Source organism: Carcharhinus amblyrhynchos, chromosome 14 (genome assembly GCF_965287045.1).
Source record: "Carcharhinus amblyrhynchos chromosome 14, sCarAmb.v2.hapA, whole genome shotgun sequence".
NCBI classification, from domain to species: Eukaryota; Metazoa; Chordata; class Chondrichthyes; order Carcharhiniformes; family Carcharhinidae; genus Carcharhinus; species Carcharhinus amblyrhynchos.
In genome coordinates, this window is record NC_137337.1 from 41,789,365 (window position 1) to 41,807,726 (window position 18,362).

General features: G+C 42.1%; 1 protein-coding gene and 1 non-coding gene across 3 annotated transcripts in view; both read left to right on the forward strand.

Moving 5' to 3' along the window:
- The window catches only part of kiaa0586 (KIAA0586 ortholog), a 541,997-nt gene that overhangs the window by 495,631 nt on the left and 28,004 nt on the right, over positions 1 to 18,362 (forward strand). For both annotated transcript variants that reach the window (XM_080202790.1, XM_080202791.1), the window contains exon 31: positions 2,958 to 3,045. In XM_080202790.1, coding sequence (XP_080058916.1) covers positions 2,958 to 3,045 — 88 coding nt within the window. The remainder of the gene's footprint in view (positions 1 to 2,957; positions 3,046 to 18,362) is intronic.
- On the forward strand, positions 6,909 to 7,077 carry LOC145352811 (U1 spliceosomal RNA). The gene has a single exon (XR_013888586.1). It is a non-coding gene; the product is annotated as a U1 spliceosomal RNA (small nuclear RNA).

Consider the following 18,362-nt stretch of genomic DNA (forward strand, 5'->3'; position numbering starts at 1 on the left):
TTTTGTGAAAGGGAAATAATATTTAACCAATTTATTGAAATTCTTTGAAGGAGTAAGATGCGCTGTGGATAAAGGGAGCCTTAGATGTACTGTACTCAGATTTCCAGAAGGCATTTGCCGAAGTGCCATATAAAAGGTTATTTTGCAAAGTAGGAACTCATAATATAAGGGCTAAGATATTAGCATGGATAGAAGATTGGCTGGCTGACAGAAATCTGAAGGTATGCTTAAATGGGTCTGTTTCTGATTGGGATGTTTGAAGAGTCCTGCAGGGGTCTGTGCTGGTGCCTTAGCTTTATATAATTTATATCAGTGTCTTAGATGAGTGCAGCAAAGGCATGGTGGCTAAATTTGCAGATAACACAAAGGTAGGTCGGCAAGTATGTTATGAAGTGGACATAAGGAATTTGTAGACAGACGTGGATAGTTGAGAAATTGGGCAAAAAATCTAGCAGATGGTGTAGAATGTGGGAAAATATGAAGCTGTTGACTTTGACAGGAAGAGTTAAAAAGCAGAATATTATTTAAACAGAGAACGACTACAGAATTCCAAGATGCAGAGGGATCTAGGTGTTCTCGTGCGTAAGTCACAAAAAGTTAATATATAGTCACAGCAAATAATTAAGAAGGTGAATGGAATGCTATTCTTTATTATGAGATGAAATTAACATAAAAGTAAGGTTGCAATGCTTTGGTTATACAGGGTATTGGCGAGACCACATCTTCAATAATGTTGCAGCTTTGGTCTCTTTCTTTAAGGAAGGATGTAAATGTATTAGAGGAAGTTCAGAGGAGGTTTCTTAGATTGATACCTGGAAAGAGCAGGTTGTCTAATGAAGAAAGATTGGATAGACTGGGCCTGTTTCCATTGGAATTTTGAAGGGTGAGGGGCGACTTGGTTGAAGTATATAACATCCTGAATGATATTGACTAGGTGGACATGGAAAATATGTTTCCTCTTGTGGGTGAGTCTGGAACTAGGGGGTGCTGTTTTAAAATTGGGGGTTGTCCTTTTAGGACAGAGATGTGGAGATATATTTTCTCTGAAGATTGTGTAATTTTGGAATTTTCTGCTTCAAGAGGCAGTGAAGGTGGGGTCATTAGATATTTTTAAGACAGCAGTCGATGGATTCTTGTCAGGCAAGAGAATCAAAGATTGTTGGGGATAGATGGGAATATGGAGTTCAAAACAAATCACATCAGTCACGAACATTTGGAAAACCCACCCACTCCTAAAAATTATAAATCATGCTCTAGTTGACCTCCCATAGCTTTCTCCTCAGTCATACATATTTGCCGCGATGTTAACTATGGCTGACTCATTCGTAACCTTTATACTAATGGAGCCTCACTCTTCTTTATCCGTGTACACTTACACATCGCCTGAGGACTGTACAATGGCTTCTATCTTAACAAAGAAACATGAAACATTGATGTAATTCTCCTATTCCTATTAATAGCAAGAACCTTCACCGGCTGTACTCTCCCATAAGGATAAATAGTGGCAGAGCAGGCTTGAGGAGCTGACTGGCCTACTTCTGCTCTTAATCCATATATTTGTATGTCTTTATAGGATGACTTTATTTTCTGCTACCATCCATATATAAGTGAAAGTCAAAGCATAGAATCCCTGCAGTGCAGAAGAAGGCCATTCAGCCCACTGAGTCTGCACCAACTCTCCAAGAGAGCATCTTACTTGGCACCTGCCCGCCCCTCACCCCCTTTCTTATTCTCATAATCCTGCACATATACCATGGCCATTCCACCTAACCTGCACATCTTTAGACTGTGGGAGGAAACTGGAGCACTGGAGGAAACTCACACAGAGACAGGGAGAACGTGCAAACTCCACACAGACAATCACCCTAGGCTGGAATTGAATCTGGGCCCCTGGCACTGTCCGGCAGCAATGCTAACCACTGTGCCACCGTGCCACTCTCCTAAAGTTAGGGATCGCTCAGATTTTCAAAAATACATCTCAAGATCTTGTCAAACTCCCTGCCAATAAACTCTGAAGATAAATTGCAGTTTTACTCCTTAGATCAGTTTGCTAAGCTGTTCTCACTGAGGAGGTCAGGCACTGCACCACACCATTATCTCTCTCTCTGGTCTCAAGAATTATATTTTTTAACTTACCCAAATAGAAGACTATCTGAATGATACAAAAAAAACAGGTTTCTCATAATTGGCTTCCTATACCAAAACCACAAACAGGATTTTCCCCATGGGCTTCAGGATCCTGCTGTCAGGCTAAAATGGAGTTAATATTTCCCGGAATTGGTCAATTAATGGCCAGCTGTTGGCCCAATTAAGGGTGGCAGGTGGGCTCTCAAAGCTGAAGGACCATTAGGAAGCCCTCCAACACTCCGGAAACATATGGATAAAAAGCAGGTTTTACAGGTATGAGAGGGACAGGACACCCCAAAATGCAGCCACCCGTGTGAGTGCCAGGTTGATGCCGGGGGAAACCTTTCCTTTGGGCAACCTGTTGCTGAGTTCAAACCAGCCAGACAGGAACGACCTCTAAGGCACCAGGAAATGGATTTAGAATGGATTTTTAGAATGGATTTAATAACCGCTTAACAAGGTGAAGTAGCTACCTCTCACTTGCTGGCTGGTAGACTTGCCAACGTCATCCACCCACCATCCCACCTCCAGGGAAACAGCTGAACCTCCATGCCTGCCTGCCTCTGCCTCTGGCCCACGCTCATCGGGGGGAGGGGGGGGGGGGGGGGATGCGTGCGCCAGAAAGTAATTTTCAACTACACCAACATTTTGTTACATTGGATGATTGAAAGTAATTCGTACAAAGTCTTTGAAAAGTAGTTTTAGTAATTTAATTTGAAAAGAACAGACTTTGGGGTTAGCTTTTGATTCCTGACTAAGGCATCAGTTGTTTATGGAAGTCTTGTGAAAAGTGACTATGACTTCATATGATTTGTTGCAACTTTCTTTAGGGCGATGACATACCAGCGATGGAGCAAAAAACAGGAACTGCACTCCTGATAAAAGTCGAAAGTAGAACCACGGATACTGTACAGCCAAGTAAGTCACTGTCAGTGTATCTCTTATGCCTGGAGTCTGGTTGCTGTGTTGTGTTTGTTGACTGAAGCAGTTGTCGTCAGCAGCAGTGCTATAGTTGGATGCAATTATTCAAAGCTTTTTGGAAAACTGGCTGAGAGCCTTTCAAATTTAAGAACCGTTCACAAGGAATATACAGTGGAAGTTTGTTTTCCTCTTGGGAGCAAAAACCTCATCTTGAAACAAATGAAGCTGTTTCAAAGTATACAATCCAATTTGCAAAGTTATAGCATTTCTGTTAGTGTTTCACGGTTAATTCAACGTTGAAATGAGATCAAAAGCATTTTCAGTATTTTGAGGAAATCACATGTCTACATTGTCATGTATTTGTTTCATTTTTATAGCTTCTACCATTTTTCACTGACTCAAGTTCTAATAGTAATAAATTATTTTATAGCGTGCGGAAATACCAATAGAAATTCTAGAAGTGTTATACAATCTCCAGCCGACTGTGAAAACGTCATGAATTTATTCATCACTGAGATTGAGAGCATCAGGTAGATGCCTGTGTTGCATCATTTCTTTCCCTTTTCTGCAAGTACCACCCGGCGCACCCCCCCCTCCGTACACAACCTGAAAGCCCACCTTGTGGTAACTTTTTGCAGGAGGCACCAGAGGTTCTGACCCTGAGGTAATATCTGGCATATAGCCCAGAAATTGTAACAAGCAGATTGAATTAAAGACTGTCCAGTACAGGTTTTCATCCTGGGTTGGGCTCCCCAAGGCCGCAGATTTCCTGACCTGGCAAAGAAGGCCTTGTGAGAATGGCCATTCGCAACTGGGATTTTTCTTGGTGGACAGGTTGGAAAAGGAATTAGCATGGGCAACCCCAGAATGAAGGTGCAGGCTGCCAGGTGTGGAAGTGGGCTGGGCATAAGACTTGGTTCTGTGCTCTAGCATTGTTTTGAAATATAATAATAAATGACAACAAAAGAAATTCTTCTAGCCCTCAACTTTCCCCCACACTCACTCCATGCCAACCTATGCCAACTCATGGCTGTTCACACTATTATGTCTCTCAGTGCTACTCTATCTACTCCCCATTTTCTCATGACAACTTAGTACCAACCCATGCCCACCACCCTTTGCCTTTACCTCCTCCATCCTTGTATCTTTGGACAGTTCCTTGACAGCTTTGAGACTTCCTGGACAGCTTTAATAGGTTTGACAGCTTTGACACTTCCTTGACAGGTTTGACACTTTAATACTTCCTTGACAGCTGGACATTTCTAATGCATTTATGCATAAAAATTGCATGATCATGTTCACTTTAACATTCCCAAAGAGTGCCATACCTCTCCAAAAGACAGCCGTATCTCTCCCAAAGGGTACACTATCACTCCCAAAGGTGCCCTGGGACCCTATCCATAGGGGTACCCTGGCGATCCATACACATGCACAGAGTTCAGACCTCCTCTTACCTGTTTAATTAGCACGCTCCTGGCTTTCCCAAATCGCATTTCAGTGAGGGCAGCTGTTGATTTAAATGACCAACTATTCATCGTCTGCGAGCAAATCCTCGTTCAACTCCAGTCCTGTCCCTGTGAAGATGGGAAATGCTGGATTGAGGAGCAGCACTTAGTATTTTTGGCCAGATCTGGCATTTTCACCACCACAGACAGCCTCTCCCTCGTGGTGGAAATCCAGGCCTAAGTGTCTGTAAGTGGCTGAAACCAATGTCTCCTCTAAACTGTGAGGCCCCATGGTGACCCAAAAGTCTCTGCATAGGCTGTGCACAAGTCAGCCCCTTTAAATTCCCATGTGTGTGCAGCCAAGCAAAATAATTTAATGGAGCTGCACATTTAAATAAATTGCTCGTGCACTTCGAAAAAGGTTCGGACTGCTTTTTAAAAATCACTATATGGTCTCCTCGCCTGCTACAGTCCCTAAATCATGCGAAGGTATCGTCCAACAGTTGCCAAACACTCTCACATACCTCACCTCAAATGTATCTGATTCCTCACCAGCTACAGAGATGTATTTTCCAGCACAAGTCACTTGGGAAACAGTAGCTAATTGTTTTTTTCATTGCCCTCTTTAGTCGAGGATATGAGATCAATTGAGTGCTCCTATCCCCACACCATTCTGGCTAAACAGGGGGGTCATAATGTGGAGATGCCGGCATTGGACTGGGGTAAACACAGTAAGAAGTCTGACAACACCAAGTTAAAGTCCAAGTTTACTGCCAAATAAACTTGTTGGAATTTAACCTGGTGTTGTGAGATTTCTTACTGTGTAAACAGGGGAGGTCAGAGACTGAACTGGAACCTTCCCGTCTTTCTATATCTCAGTGCCGCAGCTGATGGCAAATTTACTTACTGATGCGGCTAAACATTTGGTCTGTTCTTAAATAGGATTGTAAAGGCTGCATTCTTGGGTGGAAAAGTCAGTTAACCTTTTCCCTGCCTCAGTGTAGTGTAATGCTTCTGATCCTGAGATTTGATGCCATATGCGGTCCGGGCAGGATTTTCTGAACTCACTAAATTGCCCAATTATTCAGGTCTTTGCAGGTCTCTACCAGGCTGCGTGAGCAGAATCCTAACACCATTTATAATGAACAAAGAAGGAGCTATAACTGGTAATGGCAGGATAGGAGGTACGGATGGGCAAATTGAGATAGGAGATGCAGAGGAAAGCAAACATTCCTGAAATGTCACTGCCCCTGTACATATATCAACTTTATAAATCTTACATAGAAATATCACCATTACTGCCCAGAGTACTTGAACTTAAACATTGCCAAAGAAAACAAAGTGTACAGCAATGGCTTTGAGCAGTGGGTAAAATTCTTTTATTGGAAGGAAGATCACTGAGTTTTAGGAAAAGGGGCCCCTGCTAGAAAAATGTTGGGAGAGTTAAGGCATCCATGAAATCTCAGCAAGAGGTGGCGCAGGATTCTCTGGCCTCCCCATGGCACGTTTCTCATGGTAGGAGGTGGCCTGCTGCTGGCTGATAGCAGAATCTTCTGGTCCCGCCATTGTCAATAGAGTTTCCCACTGGCTCCACCCCACACTTCAGGAAACCTGCAGCGGGAGTGCACTGTCAGTGGGACCAGAGGATCCCACTGGTGTGAGCAGCCAAAAAGTTCCACTCATAGACTGTGGGGCAAGGGCAGCATATTGGCCTGATTGAAGAAACATGGGATTTTACCAGCTCTCTGTAGATGGGCAGGGACTCACAGGGATGTAGCATGATCTGGGCAGGTGGATGGGTGGAATTCCCAAAGTTCTCCTGCTGCCACTTTATCAGTGGCGAGGAAAGTGGAGGGCAGTTCTCCTGCCCATAAGCCAATTGAGTCATTTGAAGAATTCTTCCCACCTTTCCTGGCTTGGCAGTGAGTGCGGCCTCTGCCATGTGGGGAGATGGCTTGGCCCATGGCCGTCCTCCTTGGCAATAGTGCTGCCTGCCCTCACCAGCCAAACTAACGCCCCCACCCCCACCGCCGTCGCCGTTGCCAGGAACTGCTTGACTGGCCCTGGATACCAGATATCACTTACCTGGCTGTGAGAGCACATGTCCATTGACGTAGTCTCCTACCTGGCTCAGTCTATCACAGGCCACTGCTCCCAGTGACACTGATGAGTTGTAGACCCTCTGATCGGCTGACAGATTTTGGGAGAGGTAGCTATCCTAAATTAGGATGACAAGCTGCGACCCTGCATCCAGCTGCCATCACGAAATTCTGTCCACAAAGTACAACATTGAAGATAATTGAAATCTGTGAGAAGACAAGACAATATGCAGTGAGCTTTTTAGTAATATTGTGGTTTCTGAGTGTTAAACTTTGTATGAATTAAATTAATTTTGTTTTGCTGTCTCAGTAAACCATACCATGTATGGCAGGGGTGAAACCATGATCAAGCAGGTGGTTCGCCCAGGACGAGGCTAGCCCATTGCACTTCAGGTGTGCTGACGCCTGCGATGTCCCCAAATGCGGGATATTCGACTGCAAAATTTGTATAATGCTTGTAGGAAATAATTTTGTTTCAGTCCTGTACTTTCACTGCAGCTTCTGATCTCTAGCCCCACACACAGCAGTGGAGGTGACAAGGTAGCAGCAGCCTGTGGGTCAGAGTCGCTGCCTTTATTTATTACAATTTGTAGGGAATCCATGGCAACATGTATCCTACTGGATGGTTTGAGTACTTCCTGTCTGCAATGGGACTATTTGTTAAAAAGGTTTATAATGTGTTAATAACCAGTTGAGGTGCAGTGATATATCGCAAAGCAGAATAAGTCAGTGTGGAAAGTGCACACTTAGCTAACTTTTGTCCTATTGTATTTTCTCTTTTAAAGCAAACTTATTTATACATTGATATTACTGAAATTAAATCATTCCTAATTAGCGAGAGCATTCTTGATGCAAAATAGTTTCCATTCAAGAAAATGCACTGGCACCGAAAATCATAGACTGCATCTATAAGGAATCTGCATCACTGACCCTGGCTGATATTGCAGGAATAAGGGAATGTTCCTTAATGGCAGTAAGCACCATCTGGTGCATTGACCAGAACAGGAAGGCCAGAATATCCAGCATAAAATTTCCTCAACTAAGGTTGTGCCAGTTTTCCTAGCCTGGATAGAATGATCAGTTACCCTCTCAGATGAAGCCTCCAAGAAAGAGATCAAGGACATCCTTGTCTATAAAATACTGAGGGGCACAGGTCAGCTAGATAGTCAATATCTTTTCCTAAAGGTAGGGGAGTCTAAAACTAGAGGGCATAGGTTTAAGGTGAGAAGGGAGAGATACAAAAGTGTCGAGAGGGGTACTTTATTCACACAAAGTGTGGTGAGTGTCTGGAACAAGCTGCCAGAGTAGTAGCAGAGGCACGTACAATTTTAAAAATCATTTAGATAGTTGCATGGGTAGGATGGGTATAGAAGGATATGGGCCAAATGTGGCAATTGGGATTAGCTTTGGGATTTTTTTTAAAAAATGGCAGCATGGACAAGTTGGGCTGAAGGGCCTGTTTCCATGCTGTAAACCTCTATAAAGGTCCTCTTCAGTGGTATATATTCAACCCAATTAGTCTGCGGGAGGTTTGAGCCTGCAGTGAGCTCGACCTGCTAGGACTAATACCCCTGATTTGACCAGGTGTGCTGAGGTCCTCTGATGGCCTGGGGCAAGTGAACTCCCAGTGTAGAGAGTCCCAGGTCTGGCACTGACCCTTTGACAATGGCTGTTTTCAGATCATGCAAATACTCCCCCTCCCCCCAATAAGTTGTGCAATGGTACCCAGGGTACTTGGGTCCCAGGTTTGATTTCAGGTGTGGCTATTGAATTGGGGCAAAAGAAGGAAAATGGAATAGTCTAAGTGAACAGATTTGAAGGGCTGAATGGCTTACACCTATTCCAATGTCGAGGTCCAGACTGCTGCCAAATATATTGAGGAATTATGTTGAATCAGCTGTGGATCTTCAGGGTCATTAAATCAATCAGTTTATTTCAATGCTCATGTTAAAAGTTTCAAGTTTATATATTGCTCACTAATATTCTCCCTTGATCATAGCATTGCAGGCACATTCAGAGATAAAGTATATTGTAATAACCTATTTTGTTCACTGGAGAGCAGTCTAAAGATTAAATTGTTTTCAGTTGCTATATTCTGTATCACCACAAGATGGCAGCTGTAGTCAACTGTACAATGGCTTTATCGTAAATGCAGCAAATATGCTGCACTGAGGGATATGGAAGGAGTTTTAATATCTACTGCTGAAGAAATCTGATATTTAACTGCCGGCACTCCAACTTTCTGTAGATTATCCAAATGCTTCTCATTTGTATGTTGTGTCGCCACATACTGATTGTGATTTCCTGTCAGCAGTGTGTCCCCATGGTGACATCTGGTGCAAAGCAAAATACTCCAAAAATCTGACTGCTCCACAGCTCATCTGCCACAGCACTTCCGTCTTTGTGAAAGTAACAGCATTTCTAATCAGCAATTGTGACAAAAAAAGGAGAGGATTTGCCTGGTAGGCCGCAGCTTCTTGCTTATGATTCCCTGTACTGCCAGTCTAGGTCTTAGCTCTTCTGTTGAAGAGAGGAGTTGAGTCCAAGCTGAGAGGGGAATGTTGCAGAAAAACTGATCAGTCTCATGGGCTGCCTTGTGTTTGTCTCCAGAGTGCAGTTGGTAGAAGTCTGTGAGCTTGTAAGCTGTTTCCCTTCCTAGCTATGGAATGGCTGAGAAGCAAAATGAACAGAGGGTTAATACACAAGGTTGTGCGTGGAAAAGCATAATATTTGTGAACATATAGTAATGTATTTTACATCTTACCAAATACCTGAGAAAGTGTTTAGCATGTATTGTCAAATTGAAGCCTTTTGAGATTTTTAAGAGTAACTAACCCCATCTCTCAGCACACTGAATTTTAATCCATTAACAGTGCCCTTTTCAAAACTGCTGAAAATTTATCACATCTCTTTGAAGAGTGTCAAATCGCTTTGACATGCAGTGACTGTTATATTGGTAAACTCAGCGGCCATAGCGAGCATGGTAATTTGCCTTAAATTAAATGAGTGATTAGCTAATGTGATTTTGTTAGTGTTGGCTGGGGGAGGAATGTAGGCTGGGGCACTGGGAAAATGTCCTGCTTTTTCTTGAATAATGACGTGGGGTTTTCAATGTCCGCTTGATTCACCAAAGCAAGCAGATGAAGGCATGGTTTAAGAATCATCCACTTGACAACAACACAGTACACCCTCAGCACTGTGTTGGAATGTCAGCCCATATTGCATGTCCACATTTCAGAACTCAGTAGGTGAGACAGTTACACACTGGGCTAAGTTAAACCAAGAGTTTTATTCTTCTTGCTGTCTTTGTCACTGGAACTCTTCATTTTCATTTCATTTCATAAGATTAAACCATAACTGTTCTTGCCCTGCCTTCCTGCCATTACGTAGCCCTGCAGGTGAGAGATTGACACATTTACAATCTAAATGTCTCCATGGATATTGCCAGAGCCATTTCATATGCTCCTGCAACAGGTAATGTGCTTAAGAAGACAGCATTTGCTACCATGAGCTGCTCCATTTTAGAGGCCACAAAATATCTGTAATCCATCACACATTGGGAGTATCAGAGCTTGAATGTGTACCAAGGCTGAGACTGCCAAAGCTGGAGTATTGGGCTGCTCCCAGGATAAAGCAAGGCATGCATTATTACTATCATCATGCTTCCGTGCTATTAATAAAATATGACCTCTGTGACCAATTTAAATTACAAGCAGAACTGTAGTGATTCACAACTTTGATTTCGTGGTTTTAAAATATGAGTTGAAACCATAAGGGAAATTCACTGTTCTTGTATCCCCAATAGGGCAGCTTCATCTGAAGGGAATGTAGCCCATAGAACCAGGGCTACACCGATGTGGCTTTATCTCCAATCTATTTTTAACATCAGTGGAACACTTTATGTCAACAAAAGCAACAGTTAAAACTTTTTGGAGGGGCTCTTCAGTTTAGGTTAAAGACATCTAACTCCGTAATTGCAGGCCATCTTCTCAGTTACAACAGTGGCTATAATTCAGTAATACTTCATTGGCCGAATAGCACTTTGGGCTGTGAGAGTCACTGGTAAATGCAAGTCATTATTTTCTCTTCCAGATCTTGCGCTTGCAATTTCTGCATCTGTTTTTGTAATGGCAGATAGTTTAAGATTATCTTTCTTTTCAATTTACGAATGGCTTAGTGGGGTCAAAAGTAAAAGTTAAAATAAGTAAAAGTTAGAATAATAAACCAATTTAAAATTAAATGAATTTAAATTCAGGTGTGATGTCCCATTGTTAATTGTCATATACAATTGCACTATAGGTGGCACATAAAAATGTTTCACATTTTAAACTGGAAGTGGTTGATGTTGGAAAGTATCTGCTAAGTGGAAGCTTAGAGAATGTGATGGAGAAATGTCCTGAGCTAGCACTTTCCACATCTTTGCATTACCTTTTAAGGCGTCTTTGTAACAAACCACTAAATCTCATGGAATGAATGAAAAGGTTTTTGGAGTCAGCAGGATGCATAACATACTGGCCCTGTCATGCCTGGATCGATGGGCTGCAGTATTGCATAAAATGATGTCTGATGTCTTTTTAACCCGGTAATTGCACTTTTTGTATGCAAATTATCGGGATTAGTCATATGCACCACAGGCTTTATTACGGAAAAAATCCTTGCAAATGAGAATCACGCAATTTAAAGAAGGATTCCAAAAGGATTCCTCACTAGGTTTTCGGATTATCAGTGTTTCATAAGTAGAGAGAGGTTATTGAAATCTACCCAAGGATCACCCATCAGTAACCTATTTAAACTCAGGTTCTCTGACAACCATTAATGTGTGTGTTTGTGTGTTTTATGTCGAGAGAGAGAGATTGTAGAGGATGTAAACAAATGCAACTCTTTATACTCTGCTTATTCTGCAGTAACAAATCCAAAACCCGTAGCGACACGACTGCCTTTTGTTTGAAGTAGTAAGAATTGATACAGTAATTGTCTGCATTCGATTCACTGAGGTGGCTGGCTAGCCATGCTGAATGCCCTGATTGTTTCTTTGTATTGGCCTTCATCTAAGCCCCATCTGTTTTACATCAGTCAGACTTCACAGCCAAACGTTCCTGCCCTTCCTCTATCCTGACACTTGTAGGCCCCCCTATTATCAAAGTAAGCACAAAGAACTGTCTGGGTTGGCCTTACAGCTGTGCTTTGCAGCTTGGAACTATTACCAGAAAACAAGTAACATAGAACTTGAACCAGTGCATATTCCTATTAGTTCCATATGTACTGAGAACTGTTCCATCAACAGTGTTGCCATTAAACATGATGTACTTAGATCAGCATATAAAATAACACAGCTCAGTTTCTTGTATAATAGTTTGTAAGAAATTTAGTTCAATCTATTTTGTTAATATCTGTTAACTACCTCTTCTTTTGCTTCTATCTCATCTTCCATTGTCCATATAGTTATGAAGAGCATAACATGCTGGTTTGCCTCACTGAGCCCAGGCCCATGGAGCTCAGTAAGAAAACAGCCTGTTGCACTGCAGTGTGGTTCAACATGTGAACCAAGCATGTTAGTGCAGGAGTACTTGCTTTCTTAAAACGTAAAAATAGGTTGAAATGTCTTTTTCATAGCTCTCGGGTGATCCAATTGTTTGAGGGGTGTTACAACATCTATCTTTAATGTGCTTGGGAGTTAGATCATTAAACTTTACTGCTGAGTTTTACAGCTATTTTTGCATCAATGTGCAGAAAATCCACTTTGGATCCAAGCACACAGCCCTTCTTGAGATTTTGGACATTTTGTGGGTGAAATTGATCCGCACCAGCAGCGTGAAACAGGAAATTTTTCACTGCATCAGTTTTCATTTTCCACTGACTTGGAAAATCTATCTCAAAACAGATAAAAGCAGTTGTCAGACTGTGAAACCAGTTTTAAGAAAGAGATTGAACTAAGCTTCAGTGGAAAGAAAATCAGGCATAAAACTTCGGTTGCCCATTCGCTCTGAGCCTATATCATCCCCTTTATGTGATTTTTAACTTCCGACTAATTTGCACAATTATTAAATATATGGGAGTAACTTTTGAACTCTTGACAAATTCCATAAATCTGTTAACTCGGTCATGTTAAAATTCAGTCATTTCCTGACTGCTTTCATCTTTGTCATTGTAAAGCATACTTCTCTAACTCTGGACTATTACAAAGGTCCAGACATTGGATAATGTTGCCCCTGTTTTATATACATAAGATATGTTTAAAAGTATCAAAAAGGGATGGTGGGGTATGCACAAATTCTGTGCAGCAAGTTCTCTGCTGTCTTATTAGTATAAGTATCAAAACAGTCTCCTGTGCCTGAAGTAAGCATTATGTCATTTTCATATGCAATAAAGAGGCTTAACATCTTCATGCCCCCTTTCCAAGTAGACTTGCCCTGAATGCAGCTGGCACTGGTCTGATTGTGTTTAGTACCATCTGCATTATGTACTATCTATGTACGATCAATTGGGCCCGTTGGCTGAAGAATGGCAGGTGGAGTTTAATTTGGAAAAAAGATGAGGTGATGCATTTTGGTAGATTGAACTACGGCAGAACTTACTCAGTTAGTGGAAGGATGTTGGGGAGAGTTATAGAACAAAGAGATCTAGGGGTATAGGTTGAAAGTGGACAGAGTGGTGAAGAAGGCATTCAGCATGTGTGGTCTCATTCGTCAGAGCATTGAATACAGGAGTTGGAACGTCTTGTTGAAGTTGTACAAGACAATGGTAAGGCCCCACTTGGAATACCGTGCACAGTTCTGGTCATCCTATTATAGAAAGGATATTATTAAACTAGAAAGAGTTCAGAAAAGATTTACTAGAATGCTACCGGAACTTGATGGTTTGAGTTATAATGAGAGGCTGGATAGACTGGGACTTATTTCCCTGTGGCATAGGAGACTTAGGGGCGATTTTATAGAGTTCTATAAAATAATGAGAGGCATAGATCGGCTAGATAGTCAACATCTTTGGGGAGTCTAAAACTAGAGGGCATAGGTTTAACGTAAGAGGGGAGAGATACAAAAGGGTCCAGAGAGACAATTTTTTCTCAGAGAGGATAGTGGGTGTCTGGAACACATTTTCCAGAGGTGGTAGTAGAGGCGTACCATTTTGTCTTTTAAAAACTATTTAGACAGTTACATGGATAAGGTTGGTATAGAGGGATATGAGCCAAATGCAGGCAAATGGGATCAGCTTAGTGGTTAAAGAAAAGGGCGGCATGGACAAGTTGGGCCGAAGGGCCTGTTTCCATACTGTAAACCTCTATGACTCTTAACCGGTAATCTTTGAAGGAACTGCAGGAGGTCAGCCACCGTGCAGATAAGTTTTGTAAAATATGCCTATCTGAATGTGGGACACTATGCAAGCAAGTGGGTTTTGAATTAACTAAAGTCAGGCTTTTTGGAGTCAGTAGGAGCAGATGTGCTCCTGTCACCTCGAATGCAGCTCTGAAGCCATCTTACTGGCTCCCATCTAGAAGGAAAAAAAAACAGTTAAACAGGGAAATAAGTATACTGGTTTGAACTGGTCTTATATACTTCTAAATGGAGAAATAAGAATTTTGAGCCAAATTGTTTTTTTCCTCCCAATTTTGCCCCCACCTCCTTCCAAGACCTACCTAAGGTCTACTGCAGTAACACACCATCTGGGAATCAGATCACATTTCACGGGTGAGCCAACTCAGGGGTGTACACCCTGACTCTGGAGACTACCAGCCTCATTTAGATGACACTCAAGATTGCATGAGCCTTGCGCTTACTCGTTACAATACAGAGGCGGAATTCCTCAACGTATACTTTATTTCAGCAGTGTTTGACTGAGGATAAAAGTTATCTCACAATTAGATGAGAGCCAGTACTTTGACAACACTTCACTACGCCTTTTGTTTTTTCAATGTTCATTGAACAACCTTACTGCTGAAAAGTAAGCAATTCTGTAGGTAATCATGTATTTCTTCAAGCACGTTTGCCACATACTATTTTGTTCTTATTTTACGTGAATCAAACAGGTTAACCTGAAAAAGTCAGATGTTATAAGCACTGTAAACAAACACTGGCTCTCGATTTCCATTCTCTCCGTTTCCTTGCTAACTTCAATGGATGGAACTTCAGAACGATTGGAATAAGCAATTGAAAATGGCCATTGCAGTCTTCCCTGCCAAAGTTATGGCAGGAGATTGGGAGAACTCTTGTGGAAATTTAGAGCCACAGTGTTTAAGAAACTATTCAAAGAATGTGAGACCAATGGCTCCTTCCAAGAGAACTCGCAACAAAGCAGGCATGAGAAATTTCATTATCCACAAATGGAAGATAAAAGAGAATATGTGTATAAGAAATGTCAAACAGCAAAAATGTATGAAAAATCTTGCAGACAACATAGAGGAAAATCCTTTAGGAAACGGAAACCATTGAAGGTGGTTGTAGAAACTCAAAGGCGTGCATTTATGACTATAGTTAAAGAAGTAAATGAATACTTTGCTGCTATACTTACATCGCTTAAAAGAAATGTCCAAATGTTTATGAATGAGGAAGCAAAATGGCAAATGTGCATTGGTACGATTGGTAAGGAAACAATTCTTAGGGGTTTTAAGAATAATCTCAGGACCAGATGTTATGCACTCAGGAACATAGAAACACTTCAATGAGGAAATGGCAGAAGGGCCAATCAAGATGGTTAAAATTCAGTTGCTAAAGTTGTGCCAAAGGACTTACACAAGGGCAATTATGACTGCATGAAGACAGCTGGCTAAAGTAACTGGAAAATGAGGTTATTTCAGTAGAAATGCAATGACAGACATTTAAGGAGATATTTAGTAACACTTAGGAAGATGCATTTCAGTGAGAAAGAAAGGCTCTCAGAGAAGAACTTACCATCTATGATTAACTAAGGAAGTTCAAGATAGTTGGGGGAGGATTTTCCATCCCCTGGTATCAGAGGGGGCACAGAATCCAGCAGAAGTTCCCAAACAGCTTTTGCACCAGCGGGATTTCCTGTTGGGATTGTCCCCACTGGGCCCCCCACACCCTGTCAGTTAGGTACTGGGGTTCCCGTCATGCCAGATTGGGAATCCCATTAGCACATATTTACATGCCATTAGTGTGCCTCCCCCGCTGTGTCATTCCCCCCACGTCAGAAAGTCCTCCGCCGGTGTGACATCACGTCACCAGGCTTTACAACAGCTTTTGACAAATGGGGACTGGGTGAGACCGAATCCGGCAGGGCGCACAGGTATGTAGAGTCTGCAGCAGGGAAAGAAGGTCATGCCTGGGCTGCACTGGGGATTCTGTTGGGGAGGTTTAGTGCGTCGGTCAGGTAGGTGTGTAAGTGTTGGCGGGTGTGAGAGTTTCCGTGTCCATTGGGGACGCAGGGGTTTCCTTGGGGAAGTGGTGTTCTGTAAGGTATTTGTGCTTTTTTATTTGCTTTCAGATTGGGGTGTCCTCTAAAAACGATGCCTGATCTGTCAGGGGTCAAAGTTGCTGGAAGACCCTGCCCTGCCAGTGCGAGCTCATGGGACCCGCCTCCTGGATTTATTTTAATTTTGTCAAAAAAATGGCGGGAAAAGCCAGCAATGCCCCGACCTTTCCTACCTGAGTTGACCCATGGTCAAAAAATGAGTATCAAATTGAAAGAAAATGTGTTCAATTCTGAGAAGATTATGGCAGGTTAAAAGATTGGACAGAATGTAAAATATTGAAAAGAATGGCTGACAAAATAATGAGGGAAAAATTGGAGTGCAGGAGAAAGCTCGTTAGAAATGTAGAAACAGACAGTAAGAGATTTGTAGGTATTTATAAAGGAAAAGAGTAGGATCCCCTACAGTATGACTCTGGGGAATTAATGATGGAAAAAAGGAATTGGCAGATGAATAGAACAGATATTTGACATCTGTCTTCACTGTAAAGATGCAAATAACATCCCAGAAATAAATGCGCATCATGAGGGGAAAGAGAGGGAGGAGCTTAAAGCAATTATAATCATGAGGGAAAGAATACTGAGAAAACTATTAGAATTAAAAGTTGACAAGCAGCTATGTCCTGATGCAATTCACTTTGAGGTCTTAAAATAAAGTATTTGCTGAGGTAGGAGATGCATTGGTTTTAATTTTCCAAAACTCCTTAGATTCTGGAAAGGCCCCATCAGATTGGGAAATAGTGAATATAATTCCTTTATTCAAGATAGAAGGGAGACAGAAAGCAGGTAGAAGCCAATTAGGTAGCTTAATGCTTGTCATAGGGAAATTGCGGGAATCTATTATTAAAGAGATTATAACAGGGTACTTGGAAAATCTTAATGTAATCAGGCAGAATCAACATGGTTTTATGAAAGGGAAATTGTGTTTGACTAATTCATTCGGGCTCTTCAACGAAGTAATAAGCAATGTGGGTAAAGGTGAACCTGTGGATGTGGTGTACCTAGATTTCCAGAAGGCATTTGACAACATGCCACATAAAGTTTACTATGTAACATAAGAGCTCATGGAGTAGAAGGTAGCATGTTACCATGGATAGAGGATTGGTTAGTCAACAAGTAACAGAGTAAGCATAAATGGGCATTCTCCCCTCGAATTCAGGATCTTTTGGTTGACCTGCCCCTTCTAGCCCTGGGAAGGGTGTTGTTCAGTTTTTGAGGTGAATTCAGGCATCATTCTGGAGTAAAATACTCATTATTGTCTCTGCCCACTAAAACCATTCAAGGCCCCTGGTCACTTAAATCTCCATGCCCCCTGTACAGCAGGAAAGCTTCCAAGTCATCACAGCACTCCATTTGGCAGAAGGGATTCCTCTTTCTCTGTCTAAAAAGTTGCAGTTTTGCGAAGATCCCTTTCAAGTCTTCAGAATACAATCACTTTCACCCTGGGGAATTTCCATCTCCACAGCTTTTCACTCAGCCTCATTGTTTGAATACAGCCTTTATTTCAATTCTCCGAGCCTTCATAGAAAGCTCAGAGCTTTTGAAATGCTTTCAAACCGTCTCAAAACCTTTTGTTCCCATTCAATTTCTGTCGAGTCCCTTGAGCTCCCGTTTAAACGGCAGCTTAATGTTTTTACTCAGAATGTAGAAAGCTGTGTTTGTTTACCTTTTCCTTCATGCTTGAATGCATCTCAGGTATCTCCATTGTTCCTCACTGGAATGTTTACACAAAAGAGCTTGTAGCTGTGATCGCATGCAGGACTGAGGGGGGAAGGGGGGCTGAGGGGTGTTGGGTCATCCTCATGCCCGTGTGGTGATTGGGGGGCTGGCCCTTTATTTCAGTGGTGGAGGGGAGAATACCCCCCTTGGTTGACAAGTTGGTAGTGCTCCCCTTTTCAACGGGGGTCAACATTTCAGTTTTTGGGAGGAGGGGGACCTGTCTATGAATGCAGAGATTGGAAAAGCCTTTTTAAAGGGCGTCTGATCTCTGATTCACGAGCTGCATCATTTTTCATCCATTAGTTGGATGGAACCCACCTGACGGATGGTTCCGGTTCCAGTGCCAGTGGGGAGCATGCCAGTTTTCTCACTGGCCTGGGCATCCTGATTCAGGAGTATCATTGAGAGTACTGGGTACAGTATTGGTCTCTTTATTTAAAAAGGATGCATTTGCATGAGAAGCAGTTTAGAGAAGAGTGACTTGGCAGATTCCTGGATTGAGGTGTTATCTTATGAGGAAAGCTTTCACCGGTTGGGCCTGTATCCATTGGAATTTAGAAGAATGAGAAGTGATCTTACTGAAACATAAGATCTTGAGGGGACTTAAGAGTGTGGATGCTGAAAG